This window comes from Lissotriton vulgaris, chromosome 6, assembly GCF_964263255.1.
Source record: "Lissotriton vulgaris chromosome 6, aLisVul1.2, whole genome shotgun sequence".
In the NCBI taxonomy this organism is placed as follows: Eukaryota; Metazoa; Chordata; class Amphibia; order Caudata; family Salamandridae; genus Lissotriton; species Lissotriton vulgaris.
Window position 1 is genome coordinate 413,863,614 of NC_141694.1, and position 22,811 is coordinate 413,886,424.

Genomic DNA, 22,811 nt, shown 5'->3' on the forward strand with positions numbered 1-22,811 from the left:
ATCGCAATACCGCATTAAACCTGCAGCGTCTACATGGCGTCCTGGCGAAAGCGGCGCCGCTGCGTGACCCGGCCATCTTGGTTTCCTTGGACGCCACAATGACCAATGATACAGTGGAAAGGCCATATCTTTGGGCTGCTCTTGCAAAGTTTGGTTTCGGCCCTGGTTTCATCGGCTGGGTAAAACTCCTGTATGAGGAACTATTGGCTCAGATTGTTGTGAATGGTCGGGTCTCTAAGTCCTTTGTTCCTGGGGAGGGGCACGCGACAGGGGTGCCCGTTGTACCCACTGCTTTTCGCCCTCGCCTTGGAACCTCTGGGCGCTTGGCTGCGGTGGGAACCTTCGCTCAAGGGTATTCGGTGGACCCCTGATTTTGAGGATCGTAGTTCACTTTACACAGACGATATTCTGCTGTATCTCACGTCGCCTCGGAAGTCGTTGACAGTACTGTTTGATGTGCTGAACTTGTTCGGGAAGAACTCTGGCCTCGTGATTAACTGGGCTAAGTCCTGTGTTTATGTAATCTCTGGGGACACTCCCCCTTTACCACGCATCTGCCCCATACAGGTAACACAGACAGGTTTTAAATATTTGGGGGTCTTTATTTCACTGGACCCCGCGGTCCGTTACGAGCGTAATTTGCTTTCCCCGCTCCAGCGGTTGAAGTCTGATGTTGCGGCCTGGTGTGGTCTGCCGTTGTCCCCCCTTGGACGGGCTGCCCTTTTCAAAATGATGTCTCTACCACGTTTTTTGTATGCGCTTCAAAATACGTTTGATATCATTCCGGCGGGTTACTTCCGGGAGGTGGAGAGTTTGCAGAGGCGGTCAATATGGGGCGGACGTCCGCGTATCACCCTTGCCAGACTGACACTTCCCTGGTATGACGGCAGTATTGCACTTCCGGATATCAAGCGCTACTATTGGGCCTTTTTTTATGTACACTGTATCCCGAGCAGTATCAAACTATGAACAAAGCAACTATTGAATAAAACATCATATTCCAGAATAGGTGTCAGTCTTCTTCTTTAATGTTCTTTACAGCATCTCTTTGGATTGCTAGCCAACACGTGTTTCGTCTAATTAAAGCAGTTTATGCATTTAGACTTCACCAGGGCTAGAATGTATAACAGAGACAACAATTACAAACTAAATATGTCAAATAAAACATATTTAAGAACAACTCATAGAAGACAAGTTTTAATCTGAACCTCGTCATGGTATTGTCACTACAAATAGCAGGAGCGTTCAGAGCAAGATTTCACCTCTGTGTCAGTGTAGGAGAGTGAATCAACACCCCCAGTGTGAATTCACCACTTTCCAAGTTTACCAAGTAACACCAGAGAATCCTATTTTTGTTTGTGAAAGGAGAGAAGTGCAAATTAGACTTATAAGACCCTAAGCAAAAACCCCAAAATTAAATCAGTAAATGTGAAAGAGAAAAGAATTTCCAACGAAGCACGTCAATCCTAGTGCTGTTTAAGAAGGTAAATTCCAAATGCCTCCAAACCCTAATTGGATCTCAGTACATGCAAAAAGTATTAACCTGAAATAATAGCTCACCAGTATGTTAATTGAGAAACTGGTGTCACCACTAGTTTTCTGTTCCAAGCAGCGTTTATTAGAAGTTGTACAACACACAAATCACAAGAAAGGATTTTACTATATAATGTCTAACTCGACCATGGAGTGACAGTAACACTCCCACTTCTATATCTTATCTCACTTCGTGATAAAGTCAGTAAACCGACCTTAATACTCACAATAAATGAAATCAAATGGTCGAATTGGTGAAGAAGTAGCACCTCTGTTATTGTCAATAAATGAAACCCTCGTCAGGACAGTCCGGGTTTCACATCTAAAACAAAGGGGATATTATTATTAAACCCCAGCGCTATGTTTACATGTCAAGCAATAGCTAAAATCATTGTTTACTGGCCCTACTCGTACTGTTTTATCATACTCGAGTCAGGGCACGTTAAAATCACTTGGCAAGCAGTCGCTCAAACAGTGACAAATTCCAACTTATCGTAACGGTGTTCGCGAGTCGTTCAAAAGCAATTAGAATGATAAATTGTGCAGTTTAAGGGTTCAGAAGGAATAAAAATAATTCGTAATCTTCTTACCTATGTTGGTTATGATGTTTTTAATCACGATGGCAGCACGAGTACGGCGTCTAGCACCCGCGCCATCTTTTAGTGTCAATTTATACCGCGACTCAAACACAAACGAGGGACCAATAATTCCCCGGTTTGAGACTCTTCCAAAATGGCGCCCATTGTTTCATATTCGTCAGCAGTCCAGGTCACAACATTTTATTGAGCACTCCAAACGTGCATCTAAAAGCACAGGACCAAGTGAGTCAAATACCCTCTACCAGAATCAAAGTGTAAGTAGAATTGGGTACCTATTTCTTTCTAAATCAACCAACAAAGCAATTTAGTGGCCAGTGCACATAAAACGAATTATGTGTGAAAGATTAGCTGTGTCCATAAAGTGAACCAGAGCCAATGTTAGTTTGTGCATTAACCCGTATTTACAAAGAATAAAGGTGATTATAATATTAGTAAGACGATTCCATTCAGCATGTAATCCTAAAACAGGGCAGTTTCTCATTATCTAAACGACCCACTTAGATGATTCAGTTTGGGTATCCAGTTGTGAGAAATGCATTTTCTAGAACCCCGTTATAAGTAATACATCGTATCAATAGAATGCTGGTCATGTGCATTTACAAGGTTACAAAAATTAACAACATGAACAAACAACACATCCACAATATATGACGAAAAGTCTATACAGTTCAGATGTAATCAAAATATTCATCCTAAAAAGTATTGTAGTTCATTATCAAAATTTAGACCCTTATCTACAGCATGCAAATTTAAAATCCAGCGAGCCTCCCTCTGTCGTAGTCTAAGCTCTATGTTGCTGCCCCTCACATCTATCTGAACATTCTCTATACCATGGAATGTAAAGGTGGGGTGGGCACCCAGTGATCCACATTTAGCAGCGTGAGCAGCAATTGGATATCTAGTATCATGATTCTTCAGAGCCCTGAAGTATTCTGATATCATGTCCTTAAGCCTCCTAATGGTGCTTCCAATGTAGATCAATTCACATTTACAAATCCCAGCATACACTACATAGGTAGTATTACAGTCAATGTGTGTGGTAATGTTGTGATTTTGCGAGCCATTGTAGCTAAAGCAACGTATGTCCTGTATCATCCTACTACACATACTACAGTTTCCGCATCTAAAAGATCCAATACTTCTTATGTGTAGCCAATTAGGAGCTCGTGAGTATTGTCTAGGATAACTAGGCCTTAGGATATTCCTGATTGTCTTTCCCTTATGGTAAGTCACGGAAGGGTGGCTTACAATATGTGGGCGGAGCCCAGGGTCAGCTGTTAAGAGGAACCAGTACTTGTTCAGTATCCTATATATTTTAGAGGACAGGGTGTTATAGTTGGTAATAAGGCGCACCATGGACATGTTCTTATTTTTAGTTTTGGTCTTTGATTTTAGTGTTTGTTCCCTGGGAAGCTCAATAATTCTCTGTTTTGCTCATGTAACCACTTTATTGTCATATCCCCGAGATAGGAAGCGTTGTTCCATATCTCCAATACATTCCAGGAATTCTGATTCCTTGGAGCAGTTTCTATGTGCTCTGTAAAGCTCTCCATAAGGTATGGAGTTCACTTGCGTTCTCGGGTGGGCGCTGTTACCATGCAGAATTGAGTTACAAGCGGTTGATTTTCTGTACATCTTACTGCAAACTTTGTTATTTACAATGAAAAACTTCAACATCAAGGAACACCATTCTCTCACTGTTGTAATTCATGGTAAACATCATGTTAGCTTCGTTGTTGTTCATATACTCAAAAAAGCGTAGTAATTCCGACTCACCACCCGTCCAGACTAGAAGGCAAACATCAATGTACCGTCCATAGTAACAGATAAAATCATGCCACGGGCAACCACCTGGGCCCCAGATGTGCACCGCCTCCAACCATCCCATAAAGAGACAGGCAAAGGACGGCGCAAGTCTGGAACCCATGGCAGTCCCACACATCTGTCTGTACCATTTCCCATTAAAGAGGAACACATTCTGCTCTAATATGAGTCTGGACATGGTCAGAAGCATCTCAGTGTGTTCTAGCAATTCTACTGGTCTCCGATACAAAAAATGTTGTAAAGCATATAGACCTTGTTGGTGGCCAATGTTCGTGTAAAGTGACACTACATGAAGTGTAACAAAAAGCATATTCGGTTCCCAAGTATAGTCACTCATGATGTTCAAAATGTGCTTGGTGTCCTTGATATTGGATGGCAGGTTTAGAACATAAGGCTGTAGGAATGAATCAACAAATTCAGATAATCTCTCCGTAGGGCCCCCAATACCACTCACAATTGGTCTACCGGGGGGAGACTGGGTCCTTATGGACCTTCGGTAAGGTGTACATGCAAGGGTAACGAGGTCGATCCACCTGAAGATATTTGTATTCACAGTCTTTGATGATACCTAGTGTATGCCATTCCTTAAGGCGTTTATTGATTATATTCGTCACCTCAAAGATAGGATTGTGTGTAAGTTCCTTATACCACAGGATGTTACTCAATTGGCCCAGAATCTCGTCATCATATTTAGATCTATCCATGATGACGATATTTCCCCCTTTGTCTGCCTCCCTAACAGTCCGTGTGTTGTCATGTCTCAAACTGTTGAGGGCTAGCTTGTCTCTGGCATTCAAATTATACAGAAAACAGTTTTTTTTCTTTTTCTCATATTGTCTTCTAAGAGATCTAATTCCCGGTTGACACTCTTGGAAAAAGCATCTATATTGTTGGCACTTGGTAGTTGTGAGGTCCACTTGGACTTATCCTTAAGGCCACTATCAACACTCATAGTTGTAAAACAGTCTAAATCTTGTAATACTTTATAAATGGTCACTGGATCATTCTCATTCTCTCTGATCAACAATAGCAGTCTAGTATTATGTATATCATGAATCGTCATTTCTCCACACACTGTCTTTGTTCCGAAACATTTTTATTTGACTTATTAGCAGATTCTTTTTTTTTTTTAGTTTCAATTGTCTTATGAATTTATAAACATCAATTTTGATATCATTAACATCACAATCAGAAGTGGGACACAAATTAATTCCTTTACTTAGAACAGTGGTCATGTCATTTGTAAGATCTTTACTAGATAGATTCATGACCTGTATATCATTTGTGCTCCTTATCTTTTCTGATTCACCCTGCCCCATGACCGAGTATTGTAATGTTCCCTTCCGCTTACATTTCCTGCCACCCCTTTTGCCTCTTGTGCTCCTGTTCTTGCATCCTCTCTCGGTCCCCACTGTCTTTGATTGACTTCTTTGTTGCCAATTCTTATTCTTTGCACTTCCTTTAAAAATGAATGATTTCCCATATTTTTTTTTGTCGCCTCACTAGCATTCTCATCCTCACTACTGGAAACTATTGGGCCTCCCAGCTGGGAGAGATTAATCATGCAATGTATGGCCCCACGTTAAACCCTGCGTTTGAGATGGATAAGTAGCAGCTGTCGGGTGGAGATTATAATAGGGCGCTTTACTCCAAGTCTGTTAGAGGGAAACTCACAGGACCCACAAAAATTGCAGTGTGAGTGTGGCAGAGTGTGAATGGGGCAATGGGGTGGTCGGACCGATTGACTCAGGCGACTCCGCTCTATGTGACTGAAAGATTGTGTAGCTTGTGGAAGACGAAAGGTTTCGAGAAGTGGGATATGATTGGTATTTGTAAGGTTGGAGATCTCTGGAACAAAGATAGGATTAAGACCTTTGAGGAGTTGAAAGTAGAATACGAACTTAGTGACAAGGAGTTCTTCCGCTATATGCAGATCCGCCACGCACTGAGCTCGGTTTTTCCAGCCGGTGTCGCAATCCCGGAATCATCCCCACTCGTAGATCGGGTGCTAAACGGATATGTTCCAGACAGCACAATTTCTTTGATATATAAGAAATTGATCAGCGATCGTACAGATTTGCTGGTGCACCTCCATGAGGCATGGACCAGTGATGGGCTAGAGCTGGATGATGAGGACTGGCAAGCTGCGATATCCTCTCCCAAGGAGGTTGCCATTCCAGCCCGTCTCCGGCTAGTGCAACTCAAGATCCTGCATCGGATTTACATAACTGGCCCCCGCCTGATTCGTATGGGTTAATCTGTGGATGGGTTATGTAAGCGTGGATGCGGCTTAACGGGCACTTTCCTTCACATAATTTAGGAATGCCCAGAAGTGGTAGGGTTTTGGAGTCGTGTACATGCAGTAATGGAGGAAGTTACAGGAGTTCCGCTGTTGCCTGAAGCCAGGCGCTGTCTGCTGATTGTTTGGGAACCGACTGATTATGATGTTGCGCAGACTCGGTGGGTGACCCTTGGGAATATGATAGCCAAGAGAGATATAGCACAATTGTGGGGGTGCCAGAGAACACCCACTATCTCTGCATGGAAGGAGAATATGGATTGGTGCATGTTTCGGAAGAAAACGGTGTATGTGGCTCGCAGCAGACCGAGGAAGTGGGGTAAAATTTGGAGCCAATGGAGCTCGTACCGGGGTGACGTGTGCACTTCTCCCCTCATTGACACTCCGAATATGACTCCTTCCCCCTAACCTGACATTCCAAATGTTGTTTAGTCCTAAGGAACTGTGATTCTGTTTCCCTCTACTCCCCCCCTTTTTCTTTTGTCATTGACGATTTGTATTGAATTGTAACACGCTTTTTCCCTCCTTAGAGCATGTGTCCAGCAGTATTGCCTTTTATTGCCTTCTATGTTCATGTTTATTTTATTGTTAATAAAAAGAGTTAAAAAAAAATAAATTACTCTAAGTTCCAAATGAGCAGCAACTTCAATAAGGTAACCAACTGCATCCCTAATGGCATCGGAAAAGTCTCAAGAAAGCTCTGGCTCACCCCATAATAAAAGGTTTATATAGAGTTTTCTTGCATAGGGAAGCATTCATTTCTGCAAAATCATCACACACGAGCAAAACAATTTTAGCAAATCAGAGCACAGTTCTATTAAACATAATATTGCCTTACCATCTAAGCACTCTCTCACTACATGAATATTAATTCTGCCCACTATATGCTAATGTCATCAGGAGATGGCAGGACAAACTAGCTGCAAAAACAAGTGGAAATAAATATACATGACTTTGCTTGACTGTGTGCGGCAGAAATTATAAACAGTAAACAAACAGGTAGAAACATCCATTTCGAACAAAATGGCGTCGAGGAATAACTGAGGCCTAGTTAGCATAAGCCAGAAAAAGGCACTTTAATAGGTCATAGTAAATTTGCTTCAAATGCAATAGCATCATGTCCATATATACATGTAAATTTGAGAGCAAGTTAATATTTTGCTCATAGTTAATAATGCACCTATTTATAAAGTGCACAAAAACTCATACCACAAAAGCAATAGTGTTTGCTGAAGTAATTTCCCCTTTGCCTCTCTACTTTCATTACTCAGATCTTTTCTATTGCACCTACTTACTAAAAAACACTAACAACTGAAAGCTCTTTTTTATGGTATGGCTTGACAGCACAGCTCTTTAACAAAGACAGTATCCGGCTTTCCGGCTCGGCATTGAGTAGTTTACCGGCACACGTCCTCCTAGGACAGGACATCACCACTTTGGTGTCTGGAGCTGATAAGACGGAATGGAGGAATTTTTACCCTCCAGATAGGTTACAACTAGGATTGGCAGGACTTCGCATTCACATCCATGAAGAGTGGTAGGCAGGAACCTCTCCACCCACCACCACGTGTAGATAATTTTGCACTTAGGTCCTGATGAAATGCAATGGATCAGTATTGACCGCAATGCATGAAACAATTCGATCACATTGTAAGAGTTGATCTTTGCACCACTGGACCATTAAGCCAGAGAGCAGCAACTCCAATTCTCTGTTAATAAGGTGGATAACCACCCTAATAACAAGTTTATTTGGATTATCCAACCTTTTTTAACGTCACTCACCCACTTCACATCTACACTGTCTTCTAGGGCCCTCACACCCACAGCACCATAAGGCAAGGAACAAAAGATCTCCGCCAAAGAGCCCCTTTATGGGTGCCCATCCAGTATTGCAGCTCCGACCCGACGAGGAGCAAGTCTACCTAGCTTGCTGAGTGTGTGAGGACTCTAGTTCCGAAAAAGAGGATTTCCCTCCTCCTGCCTCCATTAACGTTGTCCACACTTTCTTTTGGGATCAGCATACGCTTCATGTAACGTATTGAAAGCACAGCTCTCAAATAATTATGTGAGAATCACCAGGAGAGAGGTTTTGGCTCTGCCCACATGTTGGCAGCTAGGCTACATGTTTTGACTGGGCAGAGGTTGTGTGCTTCCACTAAAAGGGGCTTGTCCTCCACTCAGCTCTCGTCATTTTGTTTATTTAGCCAGCTGCCTGAGCTTGAATTTTCAGGGGCTTACACATGACATTGTAATGATGTTAAAGTGTTTAAGATAACTAGCTAATTTAAAGAGTTTTCCTCTGCCAGCAGCACAGATGGGAGGAGGGCAGTCATTATTAACCTACATGGATTTTTAGATCTGAAATGACAGTCCAACTGTCACCTGACCTCTTAACCCACACCAATATTGTCCTGCTATTTGCTTCCACACAAATATATATCCATTCCCATGCTATCTCCTTGTAATGATTCATATTACCATACAAAAGTCCTTTATATGCGGATCTATTGAATTTGCCAATGCTTGTTATTATTTGTAAAATGTAAAGAACAGCATACTAATGTATTGAAAATATGCACTTCCTACATAGAAATATGGTGCTACATACATTTTATAAATTCTACATTCAAAGTTATGTTAGCAGCATTTGTTTTCCAAAGTATTTTATTTTATTCACAAGAAAAAATATACTATCAGATATCATTGAAATACAAGTATAAGGAATACATTCAATACAATAATGTCAAGAATATGATATACCATTCAATGTAATAAATTATGAAACTGTGTGCACCCAAAACTGTAGTGGTACAATAATATATAAGAAGTAGCTATGTAGCCACTATAAATCCAGGTTCACTTGTAAAATCAGCCTGTATAAGGAATCTGACAGCAAAAAAAAAATGGATGGAGGCAGATGTAAAAAGGTTTGTATATATCATAGCATTTCAAAGCTGTGGAGTGTATACTATGCTTTTTTTATATCATACTATTGTATCGCCTACATTTCTAGAAAGAACTGGGAAACATGGAATGGGAAGGAGAGGGTACAAGTGTGTGGTGGGGAGGGGAGTGAGACATCCGGCCACCAGCAGTGATTTTGTACAGACGCTTAGATCTGACCGAGGGTGAGTTATTCTTTGTTTGGGTTTTTTCCATGTATATGTCTAAAGAGTGCCAAACTGCACTGGAAATTGAGGGGGAGGGTTGCAGTTTATACTGTAGGGTGTGCATTAGCAAACTTTTAAAATAAATAATATTCTTAGCCAAGCTGGCCTATTGGAGGGTTAAGCGGTGCAGTGATATTACGAATGATATATTGACCATTGGCTCCATTTTGCATAATTGACTCAATTTTCTGTGCTCGCATGTAGCTGCAAAGTGGGGAGGGGATGTTTTCGCTCTTCACTTGTTTTCACTCCTCACCGATCCGAGTGAATTGGAACATGTTGTGTGGGATGCATGTTTGGTACCTTTCAGGGAATGTGTGGAATGTACAGCTCTGTAACGGAGTCAAAATACAGAGCCTGGCCAGCTTCTGTTTTGACCTTGACACAGACCAGTATGGCCAGCTCGGTTTTTCTGACCAGAAAAAAGGGGTGAGGTTACTAGAACCTTCGCCTCTTGTTGAGTAAAAGGTATTAAAGCCGGAGAATGTTGACAGGCGGATTGGAGCTCATTTGTGGGACAGATGTGTTGTGACAAAAGAACAGAACTTAAGTCTTGGTGGAGAGTCCATGCCTGGCTATCAATGGGCTCCCCAGCTTCAGTTGGCAAGGATGTCAAGGGAACGATCGGTGAGGTGTTACTTACTTTGTATGTATAATTTATAGGTTTCTTTGCTACATGTCCTAATGCTACATGTTATTCTGGTTTTGTCCTTAAGTTACTTTATATTTGGGAGTATGCATCAACTGATATAGTTTGCCTTCCTTTCCAAAGTATTGAATCAATAAATATGTGTGTGTCACTTTAAATACACCTGAATTTGTGTTTTTGCCTCGCCTTAAGAGAGTGCTGGGTCTTGTTTTATCTCCTCGTCTTTTGGAAGTGCTGTTTTACGTGTTTTATTTAAAGGGGCAGCAGTGCATTTGCCTCCTTTCGGGAGTGCAGGGTTTAGGTGTGTCCTATTGTGTAAAATTAAAAGCACATTTTGGCGTCACTTGCAGGATTCGAAAAAAGTTCAAAGGGGAAAGAAAAATGTTTTTCAGAAAAACGAAGGCAGATTTCCAGATACCAATTTAAATACCTGGGTGAGAGGTAGTCCCCTATGGTATGCTTCCCCACGAGTGGGATCATTGCGCTGGGCTAAGTGAAAATTGGAAAGTGTGTTTAGCTGACGCTAAGCCAGCACAGGTGGCTTTGTGTTTGCAAAAAGTGCCTGTTGAGACAGGGAAAGAGCTTAGCACATTGGGGCGAAGAGGCTGGATCCTCTTATCTGCTTATTGTAAAATGCATGAACAATGTGTTCAGCTGCAGCAGGATCATGAAAATATTGAAAACAGTTTGTTGAAGCCAAAAATACCTCTACAATGTTAACTTGTCAGAATAAGCTATTACATGATAAGTTGGAAACTTACCAGGCTGTGGCTGAAAAGGCTGCAGTACGTATTGCACAATATAAGTACAAGAAAAAGAGGGGAAGGGTTAACAAGAGAAAAGTGCATTTAGCTATCACAAAGGTAGGAATTGACTGGGACCCAGAAACGTGGGATGGGGATATTTGGGATTTTTCAGAGTTTTAGACTTTGGAGGAGAGTGTGATCAAGCCAGCACCCAGGCTGAGTCGGACGAAAGCAAAGTGGTTCAGCCCATACATCATAGGAAAATACAGAGTGGTCCAAATTTTCCACAGGGGGTTTATTCAGCAGGAGATTAATGACATTTTAGACAGATCTCGACAAAGTCCTGGAGAATCTCTGAATGGATGCTAAGGTTGCTTGATATGGGAGCCTTGGGGTAATGTTGGATCATGGAGATGCAGTGAAATCCCTCACCCTCAGTACTGACCCTACAGTGCATGAGCAGTTTAATAATTATATGGGCAATAATCAAAATAACCTGTTACAATTGGCAGTGGTTGGATTCAATCATAAATACCTGACAGATTCAGACTAGCCATTGGATGATAACCCTTGGTATACATTGAGAGATTCTATACAGTGGCTTATGGAGGAAGTGATGAAAACTGCTATTTTTCTGGGTAATGCACATAAGTTGATGGATGGACTGTTGACTGTGTCAGTGTGAAATAAAATAATCAGTTTGGCTCCCCCAGTTTACAAACCGGTGATGATGACTTTGCTAAAAAACCAGACAGGTAATAATTTGGCGAGGGTGATTGAAGCAGTTTGTGAGAGTTGGGGGACTGGATGAAGACGGAAAGAGCCGCCAGATCTGGGACAAGTACAGATAAAATCAGGACGACTAGGAGAGATATGTTTATGGCTTTGTTGAGGGATGGAGTAGAGAAAGAGAAGATAGATGGAATAGAGACTACAAATCTGTTGGAGATGTATCGGAAAAGAAGGCTGGACAATAAAAGATGGAGGCAGGAAAGTGAGTAAGCAGAATAAAGTGCAAGTGAGTCAAAGAAAGTCAGAGGTGGAAGAAGAGAAAAAGGAGGGTGAGAGAGCTGCCCATTTGAGGATGAAGGAAGGGGGAGATTCAGAAAGTGAATGGCTCACTGAGAACCGGATGGGGAGGAGTTCCCTCAAGAGTTTAAAAGGTAATACCCGGATTTGACCTGGGCAAGGGTTGACAGATTGAAAGCAGATTTGGAAATAGGTCAAGCTCCGGTACAGAGATGGGCTCGCAAAGGCAATAGACCTTATGTTGACATCAAATTTTTTTGAAAACATCATAATGTTCAGAAGGCCCACGCCCTAGTAGACACCGGAGCGGAGGCCACTTTGATATATGGAAATCCCTAAAAGTTTAAAGGGCAGTATTTCACAATCACAGGCTTAGGCAGAAAAGAGACACCAGCTGTGCAGACAAAGGTCCAAATGAAAATAGGGAGAATACCAAAAAGAGAGTACACTTTATTGAGTGTGCCCTTCTCTGAATATATTATTGGAATTGATACCTTGAAGGGAATTACTCCGCATTTGGAGGATGGGTACTATCAATGTTGATCAAAAAGGTACATTTCAATTGGTGCCGAAAGGGTGGGTCACTTGAAGTTTTCTCCAGTGAAGGTGCACCAGGCTACTGAGGTAATTCATTTGAAACAGTACAAAATTCCAGGAGGGAATGAGGATATTAGGGCAACCATACAAGACTTGGAAGAGGCAGGGATGATGACTCCAATCACTACCGCACTAGTGAAGTACTGTGGCTCACTGGTTAGAGGCGGCAGACCCGAGAGCAGAGGACGGCCCGGGACCAGGGTTCGATTCCCGGCGCGGCAGGTTTCTGGACCAGGGTCAGCGGACTCGATAATTCTCCCGCCTTGGTGCCCACTCTGATCAGCGATCACACTCGGCAACTCTGGGCATTAGCTTGCCTCATCTTCACTAACGGCCCCACCAGACCGCCGGGGATGCCTGGTCTCACCCTGGAGATACCCATTAAGGGACCATCTCTCAGGGAAGCCAGGAAGGGTTTCGCAGTGGTCGAAGCACCTTGGGACCCTACGGGTAAGTAGTGCGCTATATAAATGCCTATACATTTACATTTACATACATACCGCCTGGAATAACCCTATGTGGCCTATGCGCAAAAGTGACAGTAGTTGGCACATGACAGTTGATTATTGCGAATTGAACAAGCACACGCCTCCTTTGACTGTCGCTGTTCCAGATACCATTACCTTATTTGAGAAAATACAGAAGCATCCTGGGACTTGGCATGCGACTATTGATATGTCAATGCTTTCTTTTCCATACCAATAGCCCCTGAGAACCAAGAGCAAATTCACGTTCTCATGGAATGGGTAATATATATATTCAAAAAATTGCCTATGGGGTACTTGCACATTCCTACTATCTGTCACCGGCTGTTGGCGGAGCATTTAGATGAGGAACCAGTTATTCCTGGAGTACAGCTTTGCCATTACATTGATGATGTGATGATACAGGGAGAGACACAAGAGCAAGTGCAGATTCAGCTGGACAGGATTATGGAGCATTTGCAGAGTAAAGGGTGGGAAAGAAATCCCACAAAGGTACAAGGACCCTCTCAAAGTATGAAGTTTTTGGGCATTCAATGGCATCAGGGACACAGAGAGATGGTGCTGCAGGTGAGACAAAAGACCAAAGAATTTGCTTTGCCACGAAATACGAAGGAAGCCTAAAGGTTCATTGGATTGTTCAGTTTTTGGAGACAGCATATCCTTCACTTGAGTCAGATTAGACCCCTTTGTACAAAATTATGTGAAAGAAAAATGCATTTGAATGGGGAGAGCAGCAGCAAATTGCCTTTTGAATTGTCAAAATAGGCCATTCAGCATGCCTTGGATGTGTGGCCAGTGCAGGAGGGGGATGTTGAGCTGAATGTGATGGTGCTGCAAGGACTGTATGCTAATTGGAGTCTGTGGCAGAAGCCAGGAAAAACGAGGTAGCCAATAGGATTTTTGTCAAAGAAATTGCCAGATGCTGGAGAGTGGTACAATCCCTTTCAAAAACAGCTGCTTGCATGTTATTAGGCGCTGGTGGATACTGAGCAGTTGACCCTAGGGCACAATGTGATTTTGAGACCTGAGATTCCTATTTTACAATGGGTGATGAGTTCCCCCAAGACTCACAGAATAGGACATGTGCAAGAAGCCAGCATAATCAAATGGAAATGGTACATACAGGACTGGGCCCGAGTAGGTCCCACAGGCACTGCAGTGTTGCATGAGCAGGTGGTACACGCCCCAATGGGATTTACAGAGGTGTTGCATGATGTACCTGAGATTGAAGAATCTCGTGTGAAGTGGGGTAGGCCATTTGAAGAATTGTCTTTAGAAGACAGGAAGCATGTGTGGTTTACTGATGGTTCAGCCGGGTATGTAGGGGCTACAAGGTACTAGAAAGAGGTGTCATACAATACTGTGACCAAGAAATTGTTGACCACTACTGGAGAGAGAAAGAGTAGCCAGTGCTCACAACTATATGCTGTGTATCAAGCTTTGAAACAAGAATTGCCAGGAAAATGTCATAAATACACTGACTCGTGGTCCTCTGCCAATGGGTTAGCCACTTGGCTTCCCAAGTGGCATGCCCATAACAGGATGATACATACAAAGGAAGTGTGGGGTAAGGAACTATGGAAAGGGATCTGGGCCATGTTGCCACAAAACACGATAAGCGGTTATCGTCCAGTAAACGAAATTGGAGAGTCAACCTCAAGTATCATCATTTATGACAAATGAATCCCCTCTTGTGTAAGACAAAAAATAGTACGTATGTCAAGGAAAACCAGTAGGTTTTTTTGAAAGCCCTCACCCACCAACCTCCAGTGTCCTGTGTGGTCCACACAGGACACTGGAGGTCATAATCCATACTCCACTGTGTCCGTCTGCCTTTTAATGTGCCAACAGATACCCAGTTTTATTAAAATATTTTTTACCCTCGGGTGCTGGGATTTTTGTATGGCTTTTTAATCTTCACCTTCACACTCACCACACTGCACACTCAGTAATTATACCAGCTCCGCAGTAATCTGGCGTCGAAGCACACCCGGGGCACGTTAGGTGCCACTGTGGTGGGCCCGATGATGAAGCATGCCACCAACTAGGTTGGTTGGTGAGGGCTTTCAAAAAAACCTACTGGTTTTCCTTGACATACGTACTCCATTGAGTCTTACCTGTAAAAAACCTAGCTAGTCTTTCTTGATTTTTGATATATAAAAGCGGGGATTCAGACTAGCTTACCTAGTCCTCCCTCTCTCCTTTGATTCAGTGAGACAAAAAATAGTGCCATTTTTTTCTTTTCCTATTTATGCAGTAATTTATGTGTTATATTTTGCTTTGGAACACTTGGATTTTTTTATTTTATGCTGTGGTTCTGTCTTGTGCTCTTCTGTGGAATGCTTAATGCTTGTATGTTTGCGTGCATACATAGAAAAAATATATAATCAAAGGTGTGCTAGCTTTAGCCTCACATACTACTGATGTTTCATATTTATGGAGCCGCTCTTGACCTGCACTGCTTGGCAGTGTGCATTTGACTTTACAATTGCGTTTATGGGTTTTGTAATGTAACTCAACCCCATCACATCCCTGCTGTGCTAGTCTCAAGGAATGTCAGAGAGGTTTGACTTTAAGGTATTGTTTTAAGACATCGAGAGCTAAAGTAGATACTTTAAAAAATATTAGAACTGATGGATTGGACAATTTTTAAATATTTCTCAAAGGTTTAACTAAATCTAAACATTGAACTAACCACAATATAATAGATAATATTTTCTCAGGGTTTTGGGGTCTCCTTGGATTGAGAACCCATGCCAGGGCAGCAGATAAGAACTGTTTTTGTTACATTTTTAGTGTGCTGCAAAGTAATGTGAATAATTCCAAAGTATTTTTCCCATTATGTCTCCCGGTCCCAGCACTCTGTGAGCTCCCCAAAAATATTGCTTTGCCTCCCCAATTTATTGCACAAATCAGTATACAGTCATTCAATATTAACAAAATATTCTTTGAATAAGCATAATTCATGTGGAGTCCTCTACATGTATCAAAAACTTGATTAGCTTTCATTTATTAAGGCAAAATCTCATTATTTCAACATTTACTTATGTTCTTTTCTTACACATACAATTTTAATCCTAAAATCCAAATTCATCAACTTCCCTGCAGAACACACACAGCCACCCCTTCCTATAATACACATTCTCATTCATACCTCACACATTCCCAAACACACCATGACATAACATTTCTACACATCAACAGTGTCCGACCATTATGAATATGGTTTCCTATTCAGAATTGAAAATACATCATCACATTAGTTAAACTATATATTATATATGTATATAATATGTATATATGTATATAATATATATGTATATAATATATATATATTGCATACAGATGCATCGGATTCAGAGTCCCTCCTTTTAAAAAAAAAGATTTATATAGTCTTTGCAGAGAGATGCTTGTTCTCTTCCCTTTTGTATCCAACTGAAAGAGTAGAGTTGCAGTTAGGGTGACTGGTAGTTTTGGGTTCTATTTTTTTCATGGTTATTCAGTTTTAGGGAGTTTTACTAATTCTGGGAAACCTTGAATTTATTGTCCCATTCACACTAAGAAGATGGAAAGTTTGAAAACCTTTGGATTCAGTGATGATGAGTTTTCTAAACTTTAACTTACCTGTGAGTAACATCTGGGGAGAAACCTATAGTGGCCTCTAAAGATAAAGATGATGAGTGGATTCAACTGTTGAATCTTTAAGTAAAAGGCGAAACATACTGAATCTGATGACAACTTCATGCTTGAATATTTAAAAGCAGGGATTATCTCTATGGATTCAAGAGTCAGTAATGGTTCGGACCTGTTCGTTGAATTGCACAAGTTCCTGGAAAAGAGGTCTCAAGCAGATGTTTGTAGGATTGGATGATTTTGATAGTTGAGAAGGCAAGGGAGGTGGTGATTATCCTTAATAGTAAGTAAACCTTTCTTTATTCGATTTTTAGATAAAAACCAGAGAAGAATTTCAGCAAATATATCATAATGTACACATTCAACAAGTTATAGATTTTACAGCATAAAAAGGATGGTCTTTCCCCTACTCGATTGTGATATCTTCACATTTTCTAACATATACAAGTGGATTTTAATCAAAGATTTACCCTATGTTTAAAAATACATTTTAAAAAAGTTGCTATGTATTTACAGGCTAGTTCAGTTTCTATAAATTGTAAACGCAACATGGCGGGACGGCATCTTCTCACACCCATTTTTCTTAGTAGAGGGATTAGCCGAAGTTTACAATGTACACAGTAGAATTTGCAGAACAGGACAGTATGAATGGTGGATTGTTCTGATATATTGTCACATGGACACACTGTTAGACACTCTTCCCAACTATTTTTTATTGGAAAGGCCACCAGTCTGTGAAAAATGTTCACTCTGAACCTTGTTAGTAGGAAGCGTTCAAATTGTATCTGGACATATGACAAGTACGGCTCAATTTCTAATGTGGTCATAACTGCCAAGGAGTGTTGAGTTGACGGTTTTCTTGCCACTGTGCAGAGTCGCATCTCTTCCACATGCTCGAGGCCCTTTTTTTTAGTTCTTTTCTGGTTATTTCACCAATTCGTTCAGGTGTGAAATAGTATTCTCTCAGCCCTGAGTCTGTCAGAAAATTCTTTATATACATGAGCCATTCAGTCTTTCCCACGTGGTCCAGTGACATACAGTCTATTACTATCTGTTTAGATAGGGTATTTTTCATCGCAATCCAAATACGTCGCCAGAGCAAGAGCGGCTGTATTTTGGCCAAGTCCGTTATGTATGGGACACCTAACTCCATATGACAGGCATAGATGGATGCACATTTGGGGGTTGCCAGCAGGAATCTTAGGAAAGAGTTCTGTGCCACCTGTAGGGATTTAGTGTCTTTATGTCACCAAAGGCCTGCCCCATAAAGTGCGGTGGATTGACATTTAGCTTTGAAAATATGGAGTAGTTCTACTGGCGGTCTCTTTCCTAGTTTTTACAAGAAGTTTTTGAGAGCAGCAGTTGCTCTCAGGAACTGATGCTTTCGTGCTTCTATGGCTGGTTTCCAATTTAGCCTTTCGTCCATCATAATTCCAAGGTATGGGTATTGGACAGTTGTTTCAATCCTTTCGTTGTCATGGAATATACCTTTTCCCTCTTTCTTCTTCCCACCCACTACCATGACGTAGGTCTTTTTTACGTTTATGCGGAGATCCAGACTGCCCATAAACCTTGCTTACCTGTCTAGGGCCTTCTGTAATTCACGCGGAGTGCGCGCGAGAATAACGGCATCATCCGCATATAATAATGCGGGAATCAGCCGATGTTTTACTCGAGGAAGGTCCTGACCCCCCTCAACATCTCAACCTCAAGGCCATTTGTATAGAGGGAGAAAAGAAAGGGAGCCAGGACACAGCCCTGCCTGACTCCACGCTCCACCGGGAATAGATCAGTTAGCTCGCCGTTCACTCCAAAACGTACTCTGGGAGAGGCATTTGAATAAAGCTCTCTTAAAAAGGTTACGAGAGACTGGTCCATCCCCATCTCAGTAAGGATAGTCCACAGTTTTGAATGGGAAACACAATCAAACGCCGCCGACAGGTCGACGTAAACCATATACAGGCTGCCCCGCTTTGCTGAAACATATTTCCCAATTATTAATGACAGATTAAGGGCTTGTTCCGTTGTTCCAAAGCCCTCCCTGAAGCTGAATTGGATTTATTTATTTTGTTTTTATTTTATTTTTATTTTGAAAGTTTTATATAGCGCGAACAAGATCTTTGCAGATATCAGAGCGCTTTACAATGCAAGGAATAACAGCAAGAGAGTGAGTGGCAGGTCATCAGGTAGAGTGAGATTATACGTGGGGGAGCAAAGTAGAACGGGTACATCAATAGTGCAAGTATTACAGATAAATGTGCGCATAGATAGTCAGGTGAACCAATAATACAAATAAAACACATAATCGTAGAGTACGAGCAACATAGTACAGATAAATGTGCGCATAGAAAGTCAGGTAAAGCAAGAATACAAATAATAAACATAATCGTAGAGTTCGAGCAACATAATACAGATCGGTGAAGAGACTTTACAGCTCATAGGTCACGTGCATTTGGCCATGAGAATAGCTTTTACTTCTTTCTTAAAAATTGTGATGGAGGAGATGAGCCTGGTTTCAGGCGGGAGTGAGTTCCAGATCCTGGGTGCCATTCCCGAAAAGGAGCGTTTATAAGTTTTTACTTTCCGGAATCTTCGAGGTTTTAGCAGAAGGTTGTTTTTTCCTCTAGTGTTTCTAGAGCCGCCAGAGATTGACAGCTTCTGAGTGAGGTATCCGGGAGAGCTCAGGTGTATAGCCTTGTGTGTCATGCAGGCGATTTTCAGATGTATTCTGGCTTCAAAAGGCAGCCAGTTCAGGGATTTCAGGTCAGGGGAGATATGTGAGTGTTTTTTTGACCCAGTGATGAGTCTCGCTGCAGCGTTTAGAGAAGCTCTTAGGGGTGCAGTAGTGGTTAACGGGAGACCGCAGAGGGCAGTGCTGCCGTATTCAATTCGCGGGATTACTAGCGCTTGTACTGCAGTTTGGAAGTCTTTGGCAGGTAGGAAGGGTTTAAGTTTCCTCAAGGTGTTGATTTGGTAGTTCGCTCCCTTGGTAGCCTTGCTGATATGATGCTGCATGTTGAGATTGGAGTCGAGGGTTATGCCTAGAGATTTTGCTGAATCCACTATGGTGGGTTGGACATTGAGTGCAGTTAGCTGTTTAAGCCAGGTTTGAGTGGTAGAGATCTTTGCGGGAGGTGAGATCAGAAGGAATTCTGTTTTCAGGGCATTGAGTTTGAGATGATTATCGGCAAGCCAAGATTGGGTGCTTCTGAGCGTTGAGTTCAGGAGTAAGATGTCATTGGGGGATTGTTGTTTGAGATATAGTTGGGTGTCATCTGCATACATGTGAAAAAGTACATTGGATGCTTGTAACAAGGTGGTGAGAGGTTCCATAACTAGGTTGAACAAGGTTGGTGATAGGGAGGATCCTTGGGGGACGCCTAACGAAACAGGTACTGGTGCGGACATCTGGTTGTTACTCTTGAATTTCTGCGTCCTGTTGTGTAAAAAGGAGGTGAACCACTTGAGAACAGTTCCAGATAGACCCATTCTTGTGTTCAAAAGATCGAGTAAGTTCTCATGTTTAACCGTGTCGAATGCTGAGGAGAGATCAAGAAGGATGAGGAGGCAGGTATCATTTTGATCTAGTATTTGAAGGGCGTCGTCAATTATGTGAGTCATAGCAGTTTCAGTACTGTGTCCTGCTCGGAAGCCTGATTGATGAGGGTTGAGGAGATCAAACTGATCAATGTGTTTAGTCAGTTGTAGTTGTGCGCATTTTTCCAATAGTTTGGCGAGAGTGGGAATATTGGTAATGGGGCGGTAATTGTTTAGGTCGGATGGGTCGGCAGTAGGTTTCTTTAGTAAGGGTGTGACTTGACCAACTTTGAGGGAGTCAGGGATGATACCTTCTTGGAGCGAACTGTTGATAATTTTAGTCCAGAGTGGGAGGATCAGTGGGGTGAGATCTTTGACAGCGTTAGCAGGGAGGGGATCCGTGAGGTGATTGGATGGTTTCAAGGTGCTGAGCAGTTTGCCTATTTCTTCTTCGGAGTAGGTGTCAAAGGATGACCATGTTGCATTGTTTTTTGGTTCAGTGGGTGTTATGCATTTAGGTGTGGTGTAGAGGCTTACGTCAGTGCGGAGATCATTCTTTATGTTGTCAGTTTTTTGGGTAAAGAAAGCGGCGAAGTCATCACCAGAGGGTGCTTTGCACAAAGTACTGATAGGTTGTGGTTGATCCTTGGCTTGTGTTCTGATTAATTCAAACAGTTTTCTTGGACGGTTTTTTGCTTGGTCGAGCTGGAGGCTGAAGAAGCTTGCTTTTGACCGCTTTATTATCCTGAAGTAGGCGTTTCTCTTTTTCTTCAGGGTTTTCAGGTGCAGTGCAGAGGGAGCTGTTCTCCAGGTGCGCTCTGCCATACGCATGGCTCGTCTATCTTCATTGAGACTCCCGTCGTACCATGGATTGGAGATTTTAGCGGAGACTCTTTTTAGCTGCATGGGAGCAGCCTCAATAATTATTGAGGACATGGTATTGAGATAGTGGTCAGTCAAGGATTGGACATCTGTAGCGCCCGTAGGAGGGAGCAGGAGGTCGCGGCTGTTCGGGGGTAAGGAGTATGGGTTGAGTTTTTTCAGGTCTCTTTTCCAGACTTTAGGTCTGGAGGATTGAACCGCGTTGAGTTTGACTTTTTCATTGATGTGGAATGTGACAATATGGTGGTCTGACCAGTCACAGGGTTGGATAGACTCAAGTTGAATAGCGTCCTCTTTGGCGATGATGAGGTCGAGGGTGGAACCTTTCTCGTGGGTTGGGCTGTTGCATATTTGTGTGAGGTCCAGGGCGTTGAGAAAGCTTTTAAGACTATTTACCACCGCATCATCGTGATCGTTCCAGTGAAGGTTGAAGTCTCCAAGGTATATTTGGGTGAGCTGTCGTCCGGCGTTGGTTGAAATCAAGTCCATGATTTGTTGGGCGAAGGTGAGCTTGTCTCTGGGTGGGTGGTAGATGCCGTGAAGAGAGCATATCGGTTTGCCCTCACTGATGATATCGAGGCAGATGTATTCGTAGGAAGTTGGGGAGGGTAGGGAAGGTGCGGGGGCTTTCAGAACAGAAAGGCTGTTCCTGTATATGCAAGCGATTCCACCACCTATCTTCCGGGACCTGTCAAGCCTGATGATGTGATAGTTGGGGGGAACCAGAATGTCCATTATAGGTGTAGAAGATTCGGTTAGCCAGGTTTCAGTCAAAAAGATTAGGTCAAGGTCCAATTTTAGGATGAGATCAGCGATGGCGGGGGAGTGTCTAGCAGCCGATCTGCAGTTTAGGAGAGTGCATTTGAGACGGGGTGTGTCAGGGGAGGTAGAGGGTACTAGGGAGAGGGGGACTTTTCTAAGGTTATTCGGGACGGAGATTCTGTTGTTTAGTGTGGCGGGTCTACGGGGATTTGAGTGTATCGTGGGAATGGGCAGATGCGAGGCATTTGTGTCGTTTAGGGGAGTTGGGTCATAGGAGCGGAGGAGAGTGAGAGTGTCAAGATCCGAAAGAGGGTTGCATGTACGACGGGGGCGGTTGTTGCGATTGTGGGCAGGGATCGAGGTCCAGTGTGGGCGGCGGGTGCGGTTGTTGCGGTTGTGGGCACGGATCGCAGTCCTGTGTGGGGGATGTAGCTTGGGGGCGGCATAAGGACGGGTGGAGAGCAGGTTGAGAGGGGGGGTGGTAGTGGGCGAGGTGTTTCTAGGGGGTGTGATGAGTAGTTCTTTGATGGTGTGAATTTCTTCTTTGATGGTGTGAATGTCTTCTTTGAGTTGGAGGAGGGAGGACATCATCTTGTCAAGCGTGGGATGAGTGTTAGTGCTGGGGGTGGAAGTCATGGGTGAGTGGCTGACCAGGTAATTATCGCACGGGTGGGGGGATGGGTTGGAGTTCATGCCGGGCTCCGCAGAGTCGGCGTGCGGGTTAGTGTTAGGGAGGGGAGAGGGTATGGGGGCGATGGGCGTGGTTGAAGTACGGACGAGGTTGGTGGTGTAGAGGAGGGAATTGGTGTCAGGTGTAGAGAGCGGGAAGGAAGTGGAGTGTATGATGGTGGTGATGGGGGAGCCTGAAGGGTAGTGTGGACTGAGAGTGGGGGGGGAGATGGGGTTGGAAATGGTCCTGTCGTGGGGAGGGGGGTTATAATAGTAGATGTGGTGCGCTCTGCGTGGGTGGTTAGCGGGTGGTAGTGGAGACTGAGAGGGGGGGGACAGAGGGTGGGACTTGTCGTTATGCGTGTCGTTCTGGAGCTGATCAAGGTAAAATGGGTTG

General features: G+C 42.9%; 1 protein-coding gene across 1 annotated transcript; it reads right to left on the minus strand.

The window, feature by feature from the left end:
* Positions 1 to 1,076: 1,076 nt before the first annotated feature.
* LOC147707407 (uncharacterized) lies at positions 1,077 to 22,438 on the minus strand. Its single transcript, XM_086925643.1, has 3 exons — positions 20,656 to 22,438; positions 20,134 to 20,379; positions 1,077 to 1,114 (listed from the first exon to the last, which is right to left on the minus strand). Exons 1-3 carry the CDS (start codon positions 22,436 to 22,438, stop codon positions 1,077 to 1,079), a joined length of 2,067 nt encoding a protein of 688 aa, XP_086781769.1.
* Positions 22,439 to 22,811: the final 373 nt, after the last annotated feature.